Source organism: Oratosquilla oratoria, chromosome 12, assembly GCF_046742065.1.
Source record: "Oratosquilla oratoria isolate Oo_2021 chromosome 12, ASM4674206v1, whole genome shotgun sequence".
Classification (NCBI taxonomy): domain Eukaryota; kingdom Metazoa; phylum Arthropoda; class Malacostraca; order Stomatopoda; family Squillidae; genus Oratosquilla; species Oratosquilla oratoria.
In genome coordinates this window covers 11,987,708-12,011,200 of record NC_134788.1, presented here as the reverse complement: position 1 = coordinate 12,011,200, position 23,493 = coordinate 11,987,708, and the positions used below count along the sequence as shown (strand labels likewise).

Sequence of the window (23,493 nt, the reverse complement as noted above, 5' to 3'; positions counted from 1 at the left end):
TGGAGGTTAGTTGGCCGCAAGCAGAGGTTGGGAGTGAGTGGTTCGGTGCGGTACGATAACCATGGCTCCCGCCATACTGGGAAAGAAGGTAACACTTTACAGAATTGTAATTGCTGCCTGCATTAAAAAGAAAATCAAGAAATCACGGAGACATGTCTGGTGCCGGGAGTGGTTACAAAGACGTGATTTAATAGGAAGCTCAGTGACAATCCGACGTGAATTGCAGGATGAAAATGAACAATTGTTTTGCAATTACATGAGAATAAAACATAAACAGCTTTTCTGTTCTCCTTTCGAAAGTGGAGCCATATATACAAATGCAAGAGACAAATATGTGAAAAAGCATAGCACCAATAGCACGCCTTGTCGAGACCAGTATACACTAGTACTAGGTGTGGACATGGTGACAAGGAAACTTCGGTCTGTACTGAGCGGGTTTGCTAACTTTGCTCGCACCTCACCTCGTGCGTTTGGCAGCGATATCAGCTCTCCATCCACTGCCCGCAAATGGCGCCGGGAACGGACAGTTTGATGGTTTGCCTGCTGAAACTGCCCGTTGTGGAGCAAAGCCCTCGTGCCCGGCGGACAATGCTCGACCGTGTGGACGTGGCATTATGGGTATTCTCAAGCTTTCTAGCCAGTACTCTGCCGTTTGGAGGGTGGGCATAAACCAGATTGCCAAAATGATTCATTTATTCAACGTTTCGTCTACAAGGAGACATCTTCAGGAAATTCTGTAACATAAAAATTACCGACATACAGAAATAAAGAACAAGGGTGTTAACCTTAACAGAAATTCACAATCATGGAAATAGACATCAACAAATCAAAATTAGACAACAATAAATCAAATCCTATCTCGATACATGGGCCGTTGGGGACGGGTCTTGGTGGCGGCTTCACTGGATTGTTAAACAAACCAACGATGGAAATCATGTTGCTTTGGATATTTATAATAAGGCTATATTCCCTTATAAACATAGCTTCTAAAAACTTAAGTTTATGTGCAGCCCTATTGCTTGCTATAATCATGGTGTTCTTAACTAGGCATTCACGGGTGGCTGTTTGGTTATGATATTTCTTCAGATGATGTTTAATAGCCCCGTTTCGCAAGTGCATTGATATTCTCCTACTGAGACTATATCTAGTATAACCAATATAAGATGAATCGCGGGTTACACAGTCCCCGGTAAGACATTTAAATTCATACACTATGTTGTTTTTAGACATGGTCTCAGTATTACTATTCAGGTTGTTGTCATTTTTTTTTTATTACCAATGAGCTAGTTTTTGGGTAGAAGTAGAATACAACCACGCGGATTTCCTTCTTCGAGTACATATCTGTCTTCTTTCACGTCACAGGAAAATCATTCCACCTCCCGAGCGGGAGACTCTGGTGGCGCAACCTCCGCCTAGTGTCCCCTTGCCCTCCCGACGCCGTCGGCCCGTCGCGTCCCATCCCTCAGCGGAGGACCCGGTCTTCTTGCGTGGATTCCCTGATTCCCCGTCAGTCATCTCGGCTCGCTAATAGATGTACCCCTCGCGATAGCTCTACGAGCGTGACCACGGTCCCACATAGTGACCACGGTCTCTCTAGTGTAGCAGGCACCTAATAAGAGTAAGAAGGAACGTAGGCGTGTAGACATTCGGAAGCATCCCCATGCCACATGAACGTAACCGCGTCTAGAGCTGCTAGGCAGAGTTCCGAACATATCTAGATGGATCGTCGGCAGAGTCTTCGGCCTGAGGTAGGATGCGCCACTTCGGCGCCACGCCGACAGATACCCATTTGCCTTCCTGCGTGCACCATACGCCCTCCTGAACACATAACCCAATGATTAATAAACGCGTAAATCGCCTTAGGTGCATTTCACTCTCGCCCCCTTTGCAACTACACTTGCAACGGCAAGGTTCTGCCTCAGGAGTTACGAGAGAACAAGCACATGCAATAATACTACTAGACACCACGAACAAGCTCTTCTTAGCACATTTAATAACAAAACCGTTCAGCAATTTTATCATTATTCGTCAACAATGAACAATTCATCATATGACATCTGATATTACTCTTGGAAAGACTTCATTGAAATACGAGTTGTTTCAAAGGATACAATAAACACTGCTAAATATATTACCGTAGATATATTTACAGTAACACAGATTTCAAGTAACAATGTCGTATACACCAAAGAACTTTACACAACACTAAGATAAACAGAACTTTATCCGTCATGACGTACATATATCTATATCCACCAGTTGCACCATTTCCTAATATTCTTGATTTTTCGTAATTACAAAACGATCCGTGCACTTCATGGAACACTTAGAGGTCAGAATGCAAAACGGAAGACAATTTTTAAAACCCCAAGGAGAGTAAATAAAGAAACATTGCCGACCATCCCCACGATATAGTTTTGCCAATTAGAATTTAGGCACACAATCGCTATTTTTCAAACCTCAATCGTTTGCAATTCGAAAATAGAGCCACTTTCGGCTATCGTCAAGAATCTTCGGAGGAGTGATGTATTAGTAGCCAAACATCGCTATTCACACGTCACTGTTCAACATTGAATGTGAGAAAATCGAATAAATTATGGTCTATTGTGTACCTGCCAAATGTAACAACGGGCAAAGTAGTGGTCGGAGCTTCTTTCAATTCCCCTGTGATGCAGATCGAAGGGCTATATGGATGCGGAAGGTGGACAGAACAAGGAGAAAGGGATCGTTGTGGGTACCAAGTGAACATTTTAAATTTTGCTTGGATCACTTTGAGCCCGTCTTGTGAAGGATCTGGCTAATTCTACTTGAAAGGTGTGGGTCATCATGTGTCGTTCGAGGGCTTTTGTTGGAAAACTGCATCACACGGGTTACATTGGAAAGGCTTCTCTCTAGTGTAGTTTGAGATGACTCTTTCCTGAGAAAGCTGCATCTCACATGTCGCATTCAAAAGGCTTCTATCTAGTGTGGGTCACCAAGTGTCGTTTGAGATTAGGCTTTCGTGAGAAAGCTGCATCACAGGTCACACTTGAAAGGTTTCTCTCCAGCGTGAGCCAGCACATGATATTTGAGACCACTCTTTTGTGAGAAAGTTGCATCACACAGGTCACACTTGAAAGGCTTCTCTCCAGTGTGGGTCATCATGTGATTTTTGAGACTAGTCTTTCCTGAGAAAGCTGCATCACACAGGTCACACTTGAAAGGCTTCTCTCCAGTGTGGGTCATCATGTGATTTTTGAGATGACTCTTTCCTGAGAAAGCTGTGTCACACAGGTCACATTTGAAAGGCTTCTCTCCAGTGTGGGTCATCAAGTGTCGTTTAAAAGTACCCTTTTGTGAGAAAGCTGCATCACACAGGTCACACTTGAAAGGTTTCTCTCCAGTGTGAGCCATCACATGATATTTGAGCCCACTATTCCCTGAGAAAGCTGCATCACACAGGTCACACTTGAAAGGCTTCTCTCCAGTGTGGGTTACCATATGTTGTTTGAGATAACTATTTAATGTGAATGCTGCATCACACAGGTCACACTTGAAAGGCTTCTCTCCCGTGTGGGTCATCATATGCTTTTTTAAAGTACCCTTTTGTGAGAAAGCTGCATTACACAGGTCACATTGGAAAGGCTTCTCTCCAGTGTGGGTCATCACGTGACCTTTGAGAGCTCCCTTTCCTGAGAAAGTTGCGTCACACAGGTCACACATGAAAGGTTTCTCTTTAGTGTGGGTCACCAAGTGTCGTTTGAGACCATCCTTTACTCTGAAAGCTGCATCACATAGGTCACACTTGAAAGGCTTCTCTCCAGTGTGAGTCATCACATGATATTTGAGAGCACTCTTTTGTGAGAAAGCTGCATCACACAGGTCACACTTGAAAGGCTTCTCTCCAGTGTGGGTCATCATGTGTTTTTTGAGAGAACTCTTCCATGAGAAAGCTGCATCACACAGGTCACATTTGAAAGGCTTCTCTCCAGTGTGGGTCATCATGTGTTGTTTGAGATGACTCTTTCCTGAGAAAGCTGCATCACACAGGTCACATTTGAAAGGCTTCTCTCCAGTGTGGGTCATCAAGTGTCGTTTAAAATTACCCTTTTGTGAGAAAGCTGCATCACACAGGTCACACTTGCAAGGCTTCTCTCCAGAGTGGGTCACCACATGACGTTTGAGAGTATCCTTTCTAGAGAAAGTTGCATCACACAGGTCACACATGAAAGGCTTCTCTCCAGTGTGGGTCATCACATGACGTTTGAGAAAATCCTTTCTAAAAAAAGTTGCATCGCACAGGTCACACTTGAAAGGCTTCTCTCCAGTGTGGGTCATCATGTGATTTTTGAGACTAGTCTTTCCTGAGAAAGCTGCATCACACAGGTCACAATGCAATGGTTTCTCTCCAGTGTGGGCCATCATGTGATATTTAAGATGACTCACGAGATAGGTGTATCACATGAGTTTCTCTTTGTTCCATGATGAATATACAGAATTTTTGGATACCTTTTCCAAGGAAATGTTGATATTTACCCTCGACCTGTAGGAAAAAAATAAGTTCGACATTAACTTTTTGAGAGCTTGTAAAAGGCGTAACACGAGCTTAAACAATTACAGTGGGGCATTAACGAAAATGTAGTAGGGAAAGGGAAGAAATGACGCTTAATACTGATATTAACGGTGGTATCTACGTATATGAAAAAATAAAGTTTTCCAGTTTTGAAAATTTCCTGGCGTTTTTATGACCACCTTCCGAAATCCGGCAAAAATGTCCCATGGTGTAAGAATATTTTTATAGCTACCATATACCATATCAAACGTTGCTGCAATGGATGAACGTGGTTCAAAGGGTAGTGCACAGGTAAAGAGGAGGTTTAACCACTTTTGGGCCTGGGTTACGAAGATGACGAAGTACCCAAAAGAAAGTGTGCAGAAAAACTATGCTCTTTGTAATGAATTGACCAGGAGCACAAGAATGAGTTTCCCCAAGTTTACGCCTAAAAAAAGAAAGAAAAAAAAAAAAAAAGTCAGTACAGTAACAACCACAATCAAGAGATTCCATAGGAAAATATTGGGGTTCAACAATATGTTTAGAAATAAAAATTATGTGTACTCTGATGAAGAGTACGATCTCATAATAGATTTCGATGGAGAAATTAAAGAGGAAGAATCGGAAAAGTTTATGAAACATTATTTTGAAGGATACAAGAATTTCACTAACAGTGGTGGTAAAAGCTGTCACCAGGAATACCAAAAGTATTACATCGATCGGAAATACAATTATACCAAAAACCGCAAACTTAAGGAAAAACAGTTTACCATAAGGTTAATGGTGAATGTGTGGTGAAAAATCCAGCAAACGTGGTACAGTATATAAAGAATTTTTTTTTTCAGAAATGCCATCCATTAGGGAGGGGGAGTCTTTAGTGAAAGGTATCGACAGCGAGCAGGAAATTCCAGAAGAGGAACCTGAATTGGGATCCGTTGAGATTCCTGCTTCAGCTTACAATATTAGTGAAGAAGCCGCAACGGCAATGATCCTGCCTGATTACGACTATGCCGTCGACGAATCGGAATCAGATGTGTCGGTCCCCCTTAAGGTTTGGGAAAGGACTTTCCAAGAAAAAGAAGAATTAAAGAAGGAGAAGGACGAAATAAAACAAGAATTTTAAAGGAGATCAAAAGAAAAAAATGAAAAGAAAAAATAATTGGTACAAAATGTTAGATTGAAGGCTGAGGATAAAGAAAACAGGACATTCGCAGAAAAATTGTTACGGATTGGCATGGTTTCCAAAGAAATTTGGTATTTTGGTCAAAACAAGGGATGATGTGATCAAAAAGGTCTACGAAGAACTTGAAGCTAATGCCAACAGCTATCTATATTTCCAAAAAAGAACCATAATATGTCCTGGAAACGAAGACATGGATTACATAAATGAGGTGATCTATGAAAGTATTAAAGGTGGTGAACATATATACAGGAGTGAGGATAAGCCAGTCAGAAACGATGAAATTGAAATTCAATCTTCGGTATATAACTGACTGAATTCTCTTTCTATTCCATTACACGAGTTGATGCCGATGAGTATATTGAGAATGTCCCATCGAAACAAAAATGAAAATAAAAGAGACCAGAGGTCCTGGATCGAGAGAAGTGAGCAAGCGCCACAGGCCAAGGCACCCACTGTGTAGCTGGTGCCTTGTTCTAAAAGAGAGAAAAAAAAAGAAAAGAAAAAAAAAGCTTAACGGTGTTATTCTTACAAAAAAAAAAAAAAAAAAAAATCTTTCCTTATATAAATCTCATCTAATCCCTTGGGAGGGAAAGATTTATATAGGGAATTATTATTATTATTTTTTTCAAGAATACCACTAAGAATCTTTTGGTATTAAAAAAATTCTTTCCTTATATAAATCTTTCACTTCTAAGGATTTATATAAGGAAAGAATTTTTTAAAGAATACCACCATTAACCTCTTTGTTATGGTGATGCCTACCAGGCGTCATGAAGTGTGAGTGGGTATACATGGATGAGGGTGTTGGCATCAAAATTATATTCATTTTGTGGTTGTAGCTGAGTGACTCCTGAATTCTGTGAACTGGTTTTGACAATATTTTCTGTGTTTATCATTACTCAGTGAAAGAAAACAAGTAATACAGCAGATTTCATATTTCATAATGCAAGTAGTGTGATGCATCGTCCATTAGGCATTTGATGCTGCACACAAGAATGTGACACATATTTAAGAGGTTAAAGGAAAAAGATATGGAAGGTTGAACAAATACTAAAAATGATGGGGTTGCACAGCACATAGATTGGGACAGTATATAAACAGGAAATAATAAGGCAAAAGAGTGGCTGAATAAATATAATAGAGGTAGAGGACATAAGAAAAAAGAGAAGTATACAGTGGCATCATTGGATATAAAATATCTTTGTCAAATTTTCAGAGATGACCACTACACACACACACCAATCAAGGATGTCATAAATCAACTTTGGAGAGATTCACGAGAATCTGATATTGATTTCTACAGGAAATCACTTGTTTTCCATTTTTTGGGGAAAACAAGAGAAATTCCATACATATACTACTACAAGCCTATAAATAACAAAATAAAATTTTGATTTCTGACATCCTTCTGTGAGAAGTCAATTACTTCTAGTCAATCTATCCTAACTTGTCCCTATCTGCAACTAAGTTAGGTTAGATTCACTCCTCACTTCCATCAATCACTAAAACAAGGTGCAAAATTGGAAAGGTTTATTGAGCTATAGTTATTCAGTGGAAACAGCCACTTCAAATGAGTTACAAGTAATTTACATGGATATTTGTGCCCTGTAGCAATCTTACTCATAAATCAATATATGATTGAATTTCTTAGGTGACTGGTAATAGGAAAATTAATAGGAAAACAATAAGATGCAGGAATGGATGAATAAATATTACAAAGAGAAAGAAATCATAAAAAAAGTGTGATGAAGGATATACAAGCACAGTCAACTGGAAATAAGAAATATTGGTAAAAATTTCAGAGGTTTACATCCAGCCACCAAGGATGTCAGAAATAAATGAGAATTTTTATGAATTGTTTATTAGCTTCTACAGTAAATCACTTGGTTTCCATTTATCAGGGAACACCACCCCAGGTATTGAGTAAACATGAGAATTTTGGCAGAAATAGTACCACAAGCCCATAAATAAATCTATAATAGGTTTATGTCTGTTATCTTTGAGTGAGAAAAACTAATCTAGTCAACCGAGCTTTACCTATTTCTACATATGGCTAAAGTCTATTCCAATAGAAGTTACACTTGATTTCTGCCATGCAGCTTGGTACAGTTGGTAGTCCTTTAGACTCCGGCTCCACAAGAGCACCAGCAACATGCAGATTCCTCTCCTTCAGAAAATATTATAATTCTCCATTTTATTCATAAAATAGGAAATTTTGGTTCCAATCATTAGAAACAGCAGTCACTCTACAACTAAAACAAAAATTTCAAATCTCTATAGGATAAAAAACTGAGTAATTATGTGGAATTGAAGTCAAGGAAAAGATAGTATAGGTTTATATACATCTTTATTTACAACTGATGTTTAGAGCAATTATGATATCAAATGTAGAATAAAATATATGCTCTACATATACAGCTCCTGAGCATAGTGGCGCATTCAGATTTCATATATTAATCCATAAAAAATGAAAATTAAGGATTTTTATCACTATTTTGTGTCATGATGCTCGCAGTGCAAGTGAGGTTGGGAGGGATGGTAGTTGCTGGCTCCTTTTGTCCTCCTATTCCAATCACCCCTATATTATGTCCTCTCCAGTCTTTCCTCAACAGACATTCTTCTCTTTCCCAATGCCCCTTTTACCCCATCCATCTCATCCTTGGTCGATCTCTCATGTTCAATCCTTCCACTTCTGCCTTCCACGCCTCTTTTACGAGTCTTTCTTCACTCGTTCTTTCCATGTGTCCAAACGATCCCAATACTCTTTCATCAACCCTACCTCCCAACTCCTTTTCCACCCCTGTTCTCCTCCTCACCCCCACATTTCTCACTTAATCCAGCCTTGTAGCCCCTATCATACATCTCAGGCACCTCAACTCAAACACATTCAAACTTCTCCTCTCTTATGTTCCATGTTTCTGCTCCGTACAGTGAACAAAATGTAGAAATATATTTTCTCAAGGTGAGGAATTTGCATCTTGCTGGTGCCTGTGTGGAGCAGGAGTCTGAAGGACTACCAGCTGTGCCAAGTCGCATGGCAGAAATCAAATATAATTTCTTACTGGAATGGAGTGGTTAGGTTACACTCAACCCCCCACCCCCTATTCTATCAACTACTAAAACAGTATAATGATTGTAGCCTGTTGAGTTAAGATTGTCTAGAAACAACCACTTCAAATGAATTGCAAATAATTTTGTGTGTAAATCTATTCATGACCATGGCAATCTTAATCATGAAGACAACATTATTGGAGCCAGCACTGATCTTTGTGAGATTCCAAGTCACCTCTTTCTCTCCTCTGTTCCAGAGTCGGCAACTCCAATTTTAACAGTCCTTCTTCATATGAAAGTTTTGATAGTTCTAGGCCATCCTTTTAGCTGCTCTTTGGATTCTCTCAAACTTCTTTATATTAATTTTTGTATTGGGTGACCACAGTGTCGCTGCATACTTCAATTTAGGCCTTATCATTGTGACTAGTATTTTCTTTACCATTTCTTCATTCAAGTAGGTAAAAGCCACTTTTATTGCTCTTAGTAATAATTGTAGGTTTCGAGAACTATCTTGTTTATATGTTTGTCAGGGGACATATCTTTTGTGATAATCACTCCTAGGTCTTTTTCTGAGCCTTCTTTCTTAACTTCTTTTTCATCAACTTTGTGTGTATTTACCTAGTTCTATTTACCTAATTATATTTTATGGGAAGAGAGCTATGCTCGTAGTGTCCTGCTTTTGTATCTCTCCACATCCAGTTTATTCTTAAAATCTTGTATAGTTTTGGCACTCACTGTTTTCTCATTCATTTTGTTCCAGATATCTATCACTCTATGTGGGAAGCTATTCTTTTTCAAATCCCTTCTGTAACTGTCCTTTAGATTCTTCTCATGTCCTCTTGTTCTTCTTCTGCCCATTTTAATAAGTAGCTTCTTTCAAGAATTTCCATCCCTTTCATAATTCTGTATATATTCAGCAAGTTGCCTCTTTCTCTTCTCTGTTCCAGTGTTGGTAGATTTAATTTTTCCAATCTTTGATCGTATGTTATATTGGAGAGTGTTGGTGCCATTTTTGTCATCCTTTGAATTCTTTCTGATTTTTTTTTTCTGTAGTAGGTGCCCATAGTGTTGTAGCATACTCCAATTTTGGTCTTGTCAGTGTAATTAATATCTTCTTTACCATTTCTTCATGCATGTAGTCGAAGGTCGCTTTCGTTGATCTTAAGTTAAAAGTTTCTCCAGCTAGTTTGTTAACATGTTTATCAGGTGTCAAGTCACTTGAGATAATTACCACTACGTCCCTTTCTGAGTCAACTTTTTTTACTTCCTCAGTACCAATTTTATATTGACCCGATATTCTATTTTTGCTTTTTCCAAATTCCATTATACTACATTTCTTAATGTTGAAGTTTACTTCACACTTCTGACTCCATTTCCATATTCTGTCCAGGTCTTCTTGTAGAGATCTGCAGTCTTCCTCTGTGCTTACTCTCTTTAGTAGTTTCGCATCATCTGCAAAGAAGTTTATGTAATATTTCACTCTTTCACCCATATCATTTATATATATGGCAAACATTAATGGTGCCAATACAAAGCCTTGTGGGACGCCACTTTTCATATCTTCCCAGTACAGTACGAGTTTTTGTCTCTATGTAACACTTTCATTTTTCTCCCACTCAAGAAATCTTTCATCCATTCCAGTAACTTACCTTGTATTCCACCCATTATTTCAATGTTTCTTATCAGCTATTTATGTGGTACTTTGTCAAAAGCCTTCTGCAAGTCTAAGAAGGTGCAATCTGCCCAGCCATCTCTTGTGCTACTTCTACTAATCTTGAGTAAAAGCATATTAAGTTTATAGTACAGGATCTTCTGCTCCTAAAACCAAATTGTTTAGGGTTTAGTATTTCATTCTCTTCCAAGTGTATGATCCATTTGTTTCTGATAACTTTTTCACATTTTTTTCTACTGTGCTTGTGAGGGATACTGGTCTGTAGTTTGTAGGATTTTTTCTCTTCCTTTATATATTGGTATGATATTTCCATTTTTCCAATCTTGTGGTACTTTTCCTTCTTTGAGTGAGAAGTCAATTATCTTGTGTAATTTGTCTGTTAGCTCATCTATACAGTACACTCTTTCAATATCCAATTTGCAATTCCATCCAGTCTGTGTGATTTCCGAACATCCAAGTTTTTTATTTGATCTATTATTTCTTTCAGTGTTACCTTTATTTCTTTCATTTCAGGGGATCTTTCTTGTAGTCCATCCTCCCAAATTTGTGAGCTTTCAATTGTAAAAACAGACCTGAAGTGTCTGATCATAACTTCAGCCATTTCTATATCTATATATTCTTTATTTCCTTCATGCAGTTTCACCATTTCATGTTTATCTTTTATTTTATCATTTACATACCTGTAAAAGAGTTTGGGTTGATCTTTGCATTTGTCTATTATATCTTTTTCATAGTTTCTTTTTATGTTCCTGCGTATAATCACATATTCATTCCTAAGTTTTGTATATGTTTGCCATTTGGATGATTTTTTGTATTTTTTCTATCTTTTCCAGGCTTTGTCTCTTCTACCAACACTTTATATACACCTCTTTTTGTTTCTTCTTTGATACATATTTTTCTATTCCCTCCTTGTACTTTTCTTTTAGTATGTTCCAGTTCTCTTCCCTCTTTGTTTCTTCTTTTGAAAATTTTTCCCAGTTAGCATTTTTGAAAAAACTTTCTAAGTTTTACCAAGTCTGTTTTGTTGTACAATAATCATCCTTCTCTATGTTTTTCATTTCTTCTCATGTCATTTTGTTCTTTTAGTTCAAACTCTATTAGTATGTGGTCACTCTTCCCAATTGGTGTCTTATAATCCATTTTATTCATGATATCAGGTTCAGATGTGAATATTAAGTCTAGTTTCGATGGTTCTTCATTCTATATCTAGCATTTTCCTTTACACATTGAGTTAAAGTTTTTGGAGGAACATAATTTATCACAAACTTTCTGCTCTTCCTATCTCTGTCTTCCACTTCTATCATAATCATCTCTACTTTCTTCTTTCCATATGTGACATTCCTCCCGTTTATATCCTTCTTAGTCAGGAACATAACTCCACACCCTTGTTTTGTCTCTATGTTTCTAATCCAATGGTTATATACTCCATGTCCTACACTGTTGGGTGGTATTGGACCTTTTAATTTCGTTTCTACAATTCCCATTATGTCCGGTCCTTTTTCCTTCAGATGATCATTCAGCTCATTCAGTCCTGTTATTAATCCATCTATATTTGTGTAAGACACTCTTAATTTTCTGCTACTTCCATTGTATTTACTGTTTCCCTTTTGTTTTTCTCTGTTATGGTCCATTTCCTCACTTTCATATTCACTACTTTCCAATAGAATTCCTCTTTTTCTGACTCTGTTCTTCTCTCGTTTTTTTCCTTAGCTTCTTGTCTTTTCGTTTTTTCCTCCTCTCTTTCCTCTTTATTCATTTCTCTTTTTATCCATACCTTTTTATATTGTTCACTGTCTGCTAGTTTCCCTGTTTTTGCTAAGATATTCTCTGCTGTCGTTTGTGACCTGAATTTAATCTTAATTGGTCTGGTCTTATCTGTACTATATTTCCCGAATCTATACATTTCTTCAATTTGTTTCCCTATTTCAGGTTCATCTTCCTGAACTAATTTTAATATACTGTTTACTTTTCTTCTTCCTCTTTAGTTCTTGTAGTCCTGTTTAAGTTATACTTCTCTTCCATTCCTAATACAATTATACATTTCTTTATATCTGCTAAGTCTCTTACTATATTCTCCTTCTCCCTCATTACTTTAATAACTGTATTTTCAGTTTGTTCTTTCATCCGCTGTCTCACTATGTCTTTAAATGTAACTATATTGTTCTCTTGGACTGTCTTCCAACCGCGTGCTTCTTTTGCTATGGAGTCTTTCTTCTCTCTATTATTCCTCTTTAATTCCTCATTCTCATCTTTTACTTCCTTTAACTGTTTTTTCAATTCTTCTACTTCTTTAGTTGGGCTTTGGTTTTCCTTCTTTAATTGTTCCAATTTATCAACTCGCTGTGCAATCTCTGTAAGTTGACCTAGCCTACTATCCCAGTGTTGAGACATATTTTCTAGTCTTTCCTCTAGCCTTGCTAATCGGGGGAGGTTGGGATCCACCCTTCATAAAATCCATTGAAATGATTATCTTCACTTTCTATTTTGTTGTTCCTATCTATATTTCTAAACTTAATGATTTTACTGGAATTATTAACTTCTCCAGCGTCAGCTGATCTTTTGTTTACTTTTTTTTCCATAGGTGGCGCCCTTGCGCCTCCTTCCTCATTTTCTTCCATTTCCCTCAGTATTCCCTCCCCTTCTTCCTTTTCATCACCTTCCCACTATACCATGAGCTATAAATACAAAAAGGTACTTCCTCATTGTTGAGATCTACGAAAATTTCCCTTCTTCTTCGGAGCTCCAATCTTCGCTGTGAATCGGTCTATGTGTGTGTGTGTGAATTTACCTAGTTGTATCATACAGGAAGAGAGCTATGCTCATGGTGACCCGTCTCTGTATCTCTCAGCATCAAGTTTTTTCTTAAAATCTTGAATAGTGTTTGCACACACTGTTTCATTGTCTAATTTGTTCCAAGTATCTATCACTCTGTGTGGGAAGCTGTTCCTTTTCAGATCTGTTCTGTAACTATCCTTTTCTAGTTTCTTTTCATGTCCTATTGCTTTACCATTATCCCATATCAATAAGTCCCTTCTTTGTTCCAAAGTTGGTAATTCTAGTTTGGACAGTCTTTGCTCATATGTTAGTTCGGAAAGAATTGGTGCTAGTTTTGTTGTTGCTCTTTGTATTCTAATACTTTTATATTCTTTTTGGTACTGGGTGTCCATAGTGTTACTGTGTACTCAAGTTTTGGTCTTATTAGTGTAGTTGGAATTTTTTTTATCATTTCCTTGTCCAAATAAGCAAACGCCACTTTAATTGACCTCAGTAAATTGTAAGTTTCTCCGAATATTTTATCAATATGCTTCTCCGGTGTCATGCCCTTGCTGATCATCACTCTGAGATCTTTCTCCGAGTTTACTTTTTCACCTCTTCTTCACTAATTTTGTAATCTTTCGATATTCTGTTTTTACTCTTTCTAAATTCCATTACACTACATTTCTTTATATTGAATTTTACTTCCCACTTTTGAGTCCAATTCCAGATCTTGTCCAAATCTTGTTGCAATGAGTTGCAGTCTTCCTCCATTTTTACCTTCTTTAGTATGCATGTGTGTCTGTGTGTGTATTTACCTAGTTGTATTTTCCGAGAAGAGAGCTATGCTCATAGTGACCCATTTTCATATCTCTCCGCATCCAGTTTGTTCTTTAAATCTTGTATAGTTTTGGCACTCACTGTTTCTCCATTTAGTTTGTTCCAGATGTCAATCTCTCTATGTGGGAAGCTATTCTTTTTCAAATCTCTTCTGTAACTGTCCCTCTTTAGCTTCTTCTCGTGTCCTCCTGTTTCTCTTCTGTCCCATTTTAATAAGTCATCTCTATCAAGAACTTCCCTTTCATAATTCTGTAAATGGTCAACAAATCACCTTTTCCTCTTTTCTGTTCCAGTGTTGATATATGTTATTTATCCAATCATTGTTCGTATATCAAATTTTAGAGTGTATGTGTGTGTGTATTACCTAGTTGTATTTTACAGGATGAGAGCTGTGCTTGTAGTGACCTATTTTCGTATCTCTCCGCATCCAGTTTATTCTTTAAATCGTGCATAGTTTTGGCACTCACTGTTTGTTCGTTTAGTTTGTTCCAGACATCAATCACTCTATGTGGAAAGTTATTCTTTTTCAGGTCTCTTCTTTAACTGTACTTTTTAGCTTCTTTTTGTTTCCTCTTCTTTCTCTTCTGTCCCATTTTGATAAGTCGATTCTATCGAGTATTTCCATCCCTTTCAGAATGTAAATGGTCAACAAATCACCTCTTTCTCTTCTCTGTTCCAGTGTTGATAGATGTGTATCCATCACTAACCATCACCCACCACGCACGTGATCCACAGGCTTGCAACATAGCGAGACTCCCCTTCTTGCTAACCTTGCATTTCCCACAACATACCCCTAACGCAGCATATTTCATGACAAACAAGATAGATACCCAATGTCACCAGACTAACCTATTAAAATCCTTTATTATAAACTGCCCTATTATATTACGCATAAACTAACATATATATAATATACCTAACAACATCCACTAATTATACAACTAACCCTTATATATATGAACTGACCCTAATGCATAGAATAGCGAGACTAATGCCTTTGCTTACAGTAACCTACTAACAACCTATATAACCTTTAACACCCATGTCACGTAGCGAGAGGCTGGGTAGGTCAAGAGCCTACCGGCCAGTCGTCAGAGCTGGGTAGACCGAGCAGGCTGCCAGCTTATTGTGCCCTAGGTCAAGGCCTGGCACTTATTGTAATCTGCCCATAGGGCCCATTTGTACCTTATCATATTTGCAAACCAGATTTGCCTCAATTGTTAATTAAAAGTAGAAAACTCCCGTTTTGGAGTTTATCTCGCCCGCATTAAGTCCTCCTTACGTAACCAACAAACCTATTTAACGGTTACACAACCTATCCAACAGTTACAGATGTAATTTATCCAATCTCTGTTTGTATGTCAAGTGTGTTAGTATAGGTGCTATTCTTGTCACTGCTCTTTGGATTCTTTCTAATTTGCTTATGTTCTTTTTTGTGCTAGGTGCCCATAGTGTTGCAGCATACTCTAGTTTAGGTCTTATTAGTGTAACCACTATTTTCTTTACCATTTCTTCATCCATGTAGTTGAAGGCCACTTTCATTGATCTTAATAAGTTCAAAGTCTCTCCAAATAATTTATTGACATGTTTATCAGGTGTCAAGTCACTTGAGATGATCACTCCCAGGTCCCTTTCCGAATCAACATTTCTGACTCCATTCACATATTTTGTCTAGGTCTTCTTGTAGTGATCTGCAATTTTCTTCCGTTTTTACTCTCGAGTAATTTGGCATCATCAGCAAAGAAGTTCCTGTAAGAATTTTCATGGTCCTTGGATCACGTTTTGGACTAGTATTTACCTAGTTGTATTATATGGGAAGGGAGCTATGCTCATGGTGACCCATCATTATATCTTTCAGCATCAAGTTTTTCCTTAAAATTTTGAATAGTGTTTGCACACACTGTTTGTCTAATTTGTTCCAAGTATCTATCACTCTGTGTGGGAAGCTTTTTTTTTTTCAGATCTCTTCTGCAATTATCTTTTTTTGAGTTTCTTTTTATGTCCTCTTGTTTTTCATTGTCTCATTTCAGTAAATCATTCTTATCTAAGATTTCCATAATTCTATAGTTAGTAGGTCTCCTCTTTCCCTTCTTAGTTCCAGAGCTGGTAATTCTAATTTGGACAGTCTTTGTTCATATGTCATTTTGGAGAGAGTCGGTGCCAGTTTTGTTGTTGCTCTTTGTATTTTTTCTAATATTTTTCTTTTTGGTACTGGGTGTCCAGTGTTGCTGAATACTCAAGTTTTGGTTTTATTAGTGTAGTTAATTTTTTTTTCATCATTTCCTCATCCAAATAGACAAATGCCACTTTTATTGATCTCAACAAATTGTAGGTTTCTCCGACTATTTTATTAATAAGATTATCCCTCCGGTGTCACGTCTTTGCTGATCATCACTCCAAGGCCTTTTTCTGAGTTTACTTTTTTGACCTCTTTTTCACCAATTTTATGATCTCTCAATATTCTGTTTTTACTTTTTCCAAATTCCATTATACTACATTTCTTGATATTGAATTTCACTTCCCACTTTTGAGTCTATTTCCAGATCTTGTCCAAGTCTTGTTGTAATGAGTTGCAATCCTCCTCCATTCTTTCTTTAGTATTTTTGAGTCGTCTGCAAAGAAATTCATATAACACTACTACTTCATCCATGTCATTGTGTGTTTAGGATTGTAATGATTTGAGGCATAATCTGGTCTCTAAATAAACTGTACTTGATTAGCATATACCATTGCCTAGGTTTGGTCAATTTTTAGAAGTGCACACCTACATGATATAGCATTAGAAAATTATTCATTTTGTTAATTACAATACATCAACATAACATGTGTTGTTCTTGGCAGAAATTAATAACAAAAAGTTGCTAAAACTGATTTACTAACAAAGAAAGTTGCAGCGGGTGAATGATACATCATGTTTGTTTTGATGGATGCCAAGGTTGAAGAAATTAAAGGATGATAAATTCATCTATTCTAACCTAACTTAACCTATGCTACCTAACATATGTCACCTAAGCTGTATTTAGTAATGTGGTACCTATAACTCTAAAGATCCATCGGGTTGTTGTCATGGATGCTGACGGTCTGATTAAGTACTTGCTTGGACTGCGTGGAGTAGAGTTGTATAGCTTGGAAGAAGCCCTACTATCTTTGTAAACGCATTTATTAATGTCAATTAGATTTTGAAAACACCCGGTTCACAGCGTGAAAGTCATCGTCTAACTTATATAGCATCTCGATGCTATGCTCGCAGTTTCATTCAGTAGTATATTTGCTTTTAGCAAGGTTTTGTTATTGATTTCTGCCAAGAAAAACAGATATTATGTTAAATAAATTTTCTATTGCTATATCACATGTGTGCACTTCTAAAAAAATTACTGAATAACATTAGCATATACCATTGCCTAGGTTTTGAATAACCTATGCACTGACAATTCTTTGCCCAATATTTTTTGTAAAATACCCCTGCATCATTCCAGTCGTTCCCTCATCATCTCATCCCTTGGAATATTTCTAGTATTTGCTCTAAGTCGAAAGACATAATGAAGTTGAAGATGTTGGCAGCACCAAATAAAATTGAGTGAATCCATTAAGGAACCTTTCACCCCTTTCCCCAATACGGGAGAAAGGGAGAAATGCGAATGTAATATTTTGTAACAGTAACAAAGTATTGAAGATCAAACTCGGAAACATGCGCGGTTCTACATCGATGAACGTATACCAATTTGAGCCTAAGTACGATCAATTGGTGAGTAGGAGACGGGACCCAATGAGCATTACTCCTTTCCTGTTTCTGTAATTAATTAAAAACATACGAATGTAAACATTACCTTCTTTCTTTGGAAGAGTGAGGACTATATGACACTGGGCTCTGGTATGTAAACAAAGATGGCGGAGAGTCTAGGAAAACGAGACCCGTGTGTAAAATTACGAGGAAGGTACAACAAGCATTTAACCACAATGGAACATAAGTGTCAAATGCTTTTTGAACCATCTTCACAATTTTACAATTGACAAAGAAACTGAAAAAGTATTGTTAAAATTAGACAGGCTTATAAGAAATACAAGTGCTCGGGTGCATCTAATGACTATCAAAATAATATTCTAATACAGAGAGAATAAAAAGGACAATAAAAAACGAAAACGACAATACGAAATGAATATAGCTGATAAATCCAAAGAGGATCCCAAAGAATTCTATAGTTACATTAGAGATAAAAAGGTTATTAGGAATCACATTGGTCCACTATTATCTGCTGACAGTCAACTTGAATATTCAAATGAAGGAATGTGTGATATTTTAAACAATTATTTTAGTTATATATCAATACAGAAAGATTTAAAAAAGACAACAAAAACAAAAACGACAATACGAAATGAATATAGCTGATAAATTCAAAGAGGATCCCAAAGAATTCTATAGTTACATTAGAGATAAAAAGGTTATTAGGAATGACATTGGTCCACTATTATCTGCTGACAGTCAACTTGAATATTCAAATGAAGGAATGTGTGATATTTTAAACAATAATTTTAGCTCAATATTCGTAACTGAAACACCTCAAAGTGAACTCCAAACTGAAACCTGTGAAAAGTCTGGGGTAAAATCAAAAGGTGTATAGTGAAACTCAAAGTTAATAAAACACCAGGGCCTGGCGGTTGGCATCCAAGAATCTTAAAGGAAATGAAAAATGAGGTTGTTCCATTAGAAATTATTTTCAAGAAATCCATCATATCCGGAGATGTCCCAAGAAAATGGAAGCTAGCTAACATTACTCCCATATTCAAAAAAAGGTGAAAAAAAAATAACTACACGCCTATAAGTTTGACTTCAATCGTCGGAGAAATTATGGAAACTATCATCAGAGATGCTATCGAACATCGTTTAGAAAGTAACTGTTTGATAAATGATAGCCAGCATGGGTTCAGATGGAAACGTTCATGCGTGACTAAGTCGAATTATGACAAAAGAAACAATATAGATTTAATTTATCTAGACTTTACAAAAGCTTTTGATACCGTCCCCCACTAAAGACTATTTACTAAATTAGCTTCACACGGAATAAGTGATAGCCTATTAAGTTAGACATGGTGACCATGAACACTTTCATTTGTGGAGACTTTAATATATGGATGGATGATATAATTGGGAGAGGAGTGATAGACTTTATTAATTTAATGGACTCATTTAATTTAACAAACAAGGTAAACAAATCAACTTCAGTCAGTGGCCACATGTTGGACTTGGTGTTTTGTGAGAAGGACAAAGACCTAATTCATAAACTCGATGTTGAAGAGATATGTCGTTTATCACCTATACATAGATTAATTACTTTTGCTATCCCCTTTAATACAGCGACGAGACAAACGAAAAAATATAAATAAAAAATAAAATCAGACTAAAAAAAGATTTGAAGCCCGATCGTTTTGTGACCTCAGTGATCGAAATACTATCAGATAAAAAAACATAATCAATGTGAACATGAGATGGATAAGGAAATTCTGGACTGTGCTACATGTTCTTTCGAACTTTACAATAGAAGTGTGAGTGAGGAGTACAATAAGGTGTGTCCTATTATTGAAAAAAAATTAAACCTAGAGACAATGCACCTTGGTTTAATGGTGAAATTTCTCGAGCCAAGAAAGACAAAATTAAAAAGGAAAGACTGTGGCGTAGACATAACAGTGAACAGACCAGAAATGATTATAAAATTGCAAGAAACCATGAGAGAAGGCTGATCATAGAAAGGAAACGTAACTTTTATAGGTCTAAGACTATTGAAGCACGAAATGACATTCATAAGTTATATACAATATTAGATAATCTCACTGGTACAAAAAAGAAAGTCAAATTACCAGAGGGTTATACAGACAGTGCCCTTGCAGATAAATTTGTAGAATTCTTTGACAATAAGGTGAAAAATATAGTGGCGAATTTTCAGGATGATACAAATGAGTCACTACCCGTGACTAGAGACATAAATGAACCAAGACTGCTATCTTTTAGACCAGTAAATCTGGGTGTGGTGAAATCCATAATGCGTAGAGCACGGTCGACATATTGTAGCAATGATCCCATCCCGATAAGTGACATCGAGTGTAGTGAGAATTTTGAAGACTTTGTAAGTGTTATCAAAGATTTAGTTAATCATAGCATTGAAAAAATACTTTTCCATTATCTGAGAAAAGAGCGATTGTTAAGCCAATAGTGAAGGGTAGTCTTGATAGCCAATCCTTAAATTCCTACCGGCCCGTCTCAAATCTGACATTCCTGTCAAAAATTATTGAAAATGTTATCCCCGAACACCTGAACACTCACCTTGAATTGGTACATGCTCTTCCTGAGAGTCAATTCGCCTACCGTAAACTACATTCTACGGAAACAGCGCTGTGTTCGGTAGTAAATGATATGCGAATGTTAATGGATGAAGGAAAATGTGGTGTATTGATTCTGCTTGATCTTAGTGCTGCTTTTGATACAGTGGTGCATTCTATATTATTGCAAGATTGTAAGAACATAGGTATAGAAGGAAGGGCACTGAGGTACTTCGAAAGTTTTCCTGAGAACAGAACATATCAAGTACAAGTTGGTGAATCGTTTTCAAGCCCAAAGGAGCTAGTGAGAGGGGTTCCGCAGGGAAGTGTCCTCGGTCCAATTTTGTTTTGCATATATACTAGAGGGCTCTCTTATCTACTGAATAGACACGGGGTCAGTTTTAAGCTATTTGCGGATGATACACAATTTTATATGGCAGTGAACAATGTGCATAGCATAGAGACAGTGCTAAATGAATTAATGTGACATTAGAAACTGGATGAAACTCAAACAACTAAAACTTAATGAAAACAAGACAGAGTGCCTGATAGTTGGGAAAGAAATTGATTTGGTAAGGCTAAACATTCCAAGGTTGCACATAAATGGTGTCTCGAAGACTGTGGGAGACAATATTAAGAATCTGGGAGTGATCATTGACAGAAATGTAAATCTCGCGAGTCAGGTGCATCATGTGGTTAGAGTGGCTAGTTATCACCTGAGAAACATAACATTTGTAAGGAAATATCTTGATAAAGAAACTGTCAAAATGCTGGTTCATAACTACGTGATAAGAAGACTTGATTATTGCAACTCGCTGTATTATGGACTGCCTAACCATTTATTGAGGAAACTACAATCAGTTATGAACAGAGCTGCGAGGATGATAGTGGGTTTAAAGAGGCGTGAGAGAATAACTCCCGTACTGATAAGCTTACACTGGTTGCCTATTAAGGCGAGGATCATTTATAAAATATGCACCCTAGTATATCAAGTGATTAAATTTGGAAAACCAGTCTACCTCAAAGAATTGCTTAGTGACTTCAGTACAGCTTCCGACATGACGTTAAGGGACTGTGGGAAGTGCTTATAGGTGAACGTGTCATAAAAGTTGTTCAATTTCTTTGGTGAACTTATGTATACTTACTCTATCGGAAAGAGTATTATTGCATACTAAATTGTTTTAGTAACATGTATATATTACGTGTAGTTATTTTTTTTTATGATAGTATCTGTAATCATTGAAGTATCCATAGGCATAGGTAATCAGCCTACTATGTAGGAAATGAAAGATTAGAGTCTTGGGAACAACTTCATTAAGTTAGATTTTTTCCTACTCTCTTTTATTTTTTTATGATTTTTTATTTTGAATAGTAGAAACTTCAGTGAAAATCTGCTATGATAAATTAAACAAAAAAATTAAGTTACAGTTTCCTTTGTTTTTTTCTAATCAAATTAAAGAATTACTCTTTCTCTTTACAAATTCGAAAGAATGAATGAAATCGGACAAAAAGAAACAGAGATATGGCTATTTAAATATAAAAAACATAAACTTTTCAGGAGAGGCATTTAAAGTTTAAAGGAGCGCACCGGCATTTAAAATCCTCCGGCCGCGTACTCACTCGTGACATTGTCTATTTTTTTACGTTTCCGTTTAAAACTTTAAACAAAACTGAACTGGCTATCGAAAATTTGACTTTATTTCAATATACAGAATGTTTTTTCATGCAATGGGTTGCCAGATGTTGCCATTAATTTATCTATTTAATTTTATATATAAGAACGGAAACGGAATTGAGCTGTAATATTTGGTCGAAGTGTTACAGCCATCATAGAGAATCTTTTGAATACCTGTTGGTGGAAAAAAAGATAATACGATCGCATGCATGACTGGTAGGCTAACAGATACGCGACAGGGCGACATCCTTTCTCCTTTAGCTTTGAAGAGATACTGAGATCCTTGTGGTGATAATAGGTGATTGACGATTAGTGTTGGGGAAGTTGCCAGATATCTCCATATATATTAATTATAGTAAACAAAACAGAACTGGGTATCAAAAATTTGACTTTATTTCAATATACAGAATGTTTTTTCATGCAATGGGGTTGCCAGAGGTTGCCAAAAATTTATCTATTTTATCTTATATATAAGAAAAGAAACGGAATTGAGCTGTGATATTTGGCCAAAGTGTTACCACCATCATAGAGAATCTTTTGAAATGTTTACCTAAAATTCGTTGATTTTCCAGAATTTTTCGTGTTTTCGCGCCCTACAGTCCCTTAAGCCATAATGTTCAAATAGACAGGCTAAATAAGCCAAGATTCAACACCGAAATGGGTCGTAAAGGCTTTGTGAATAGTGCTCCAAGGTTATATAATAAATTACCCGAATGCGTAAGGATATCTGAAAACTGCATAACCTTCAAGAAGGAACTATAGGCGTATTTGTTCACTGAGTGCTATGACATGGGCAGCATGTCAATGAGGACGGGTTTTGCTTGCTAGTATAATCGTTTTTAGCTGAGCAGAGTGTCATGCAAAACGGAGCTCAGCATCGAATCGTCACATCAAGTATCAAGTATAAAGTATCAAGTAAACTGTCTGAAAATAGGTCTAATTTGGAAGCAGGTAGAAAAAAACTTCAACCGTGTAATCAATGAATGGAATAAACTTCCTACTGAGGCAGTGCAATGTAGTTCAGTTCAAAGCTTTAAGAATCATTTAGATAAACACCTAAGCAAGATGCTGTAATGATTATCATTTATTTTATATTATTTGTTTGTTTTGTTATCATTTGTCTGTTTGTTTATCATTATTTGCTTGATTCTCATTTATTATTGGTTATATGTCAGTTTATTATTATTTACTATATACCAGTTTATTATTCAACTATGCCTTTGCATTTATTTATTTTATCTATTATACACATTATCATATTTTTATTCATCTATTTATTATTACTATTTTTTCTCATCCTACCCAGATATGGACCAAAAGGTCTTCTGTCAGCATGCTCCTCCTTTGTAATATATATATATATATATATATATATATATATATATATATATATATATATATATATATACATATATATGTAGGTATACGAACGCGGGAAAGTATTTGTACAACACTGAATGGGTCCTAGTGAATAG

At 36.6% G+C, this 23,493-nt stretch overlaps 2 protein-coding genes across 2 annotated transcripts in view; both read right to left on the bottom strand.

The window, feature by feature from the left end:
* LOC143030971 (uncharacterized) overlaps positions 1 to 23,493 on the bottom strand; it is a 205,277-nt gene that overhangs the window by 33,171 nt on the left and 148,613 nt on the right. The window lies entirely within an intron of this gene.
* Positions 2,128 to 17,925, bottom strand: LOC143030548 (uncharacterized). Its single transcript, XM_076193694.1, has 2 exons — positions 17,859 to 17,925; positions 2,128 to 4,522 (listed from the first exon to the last, which is right to left on the bottom strand). Exon 2 carries the CDS (start codon positions 4,402 to 4,404, stop codon positions 3,016 to 3,018), a length of 1,389 nt encoding a protein of 462 aa, XP_076049809.1. The 5' UTR covers positions 4,405 to 4,522; positions 17,859 to 17,925; the 3' UTR covers positions 2,128 to 3,015.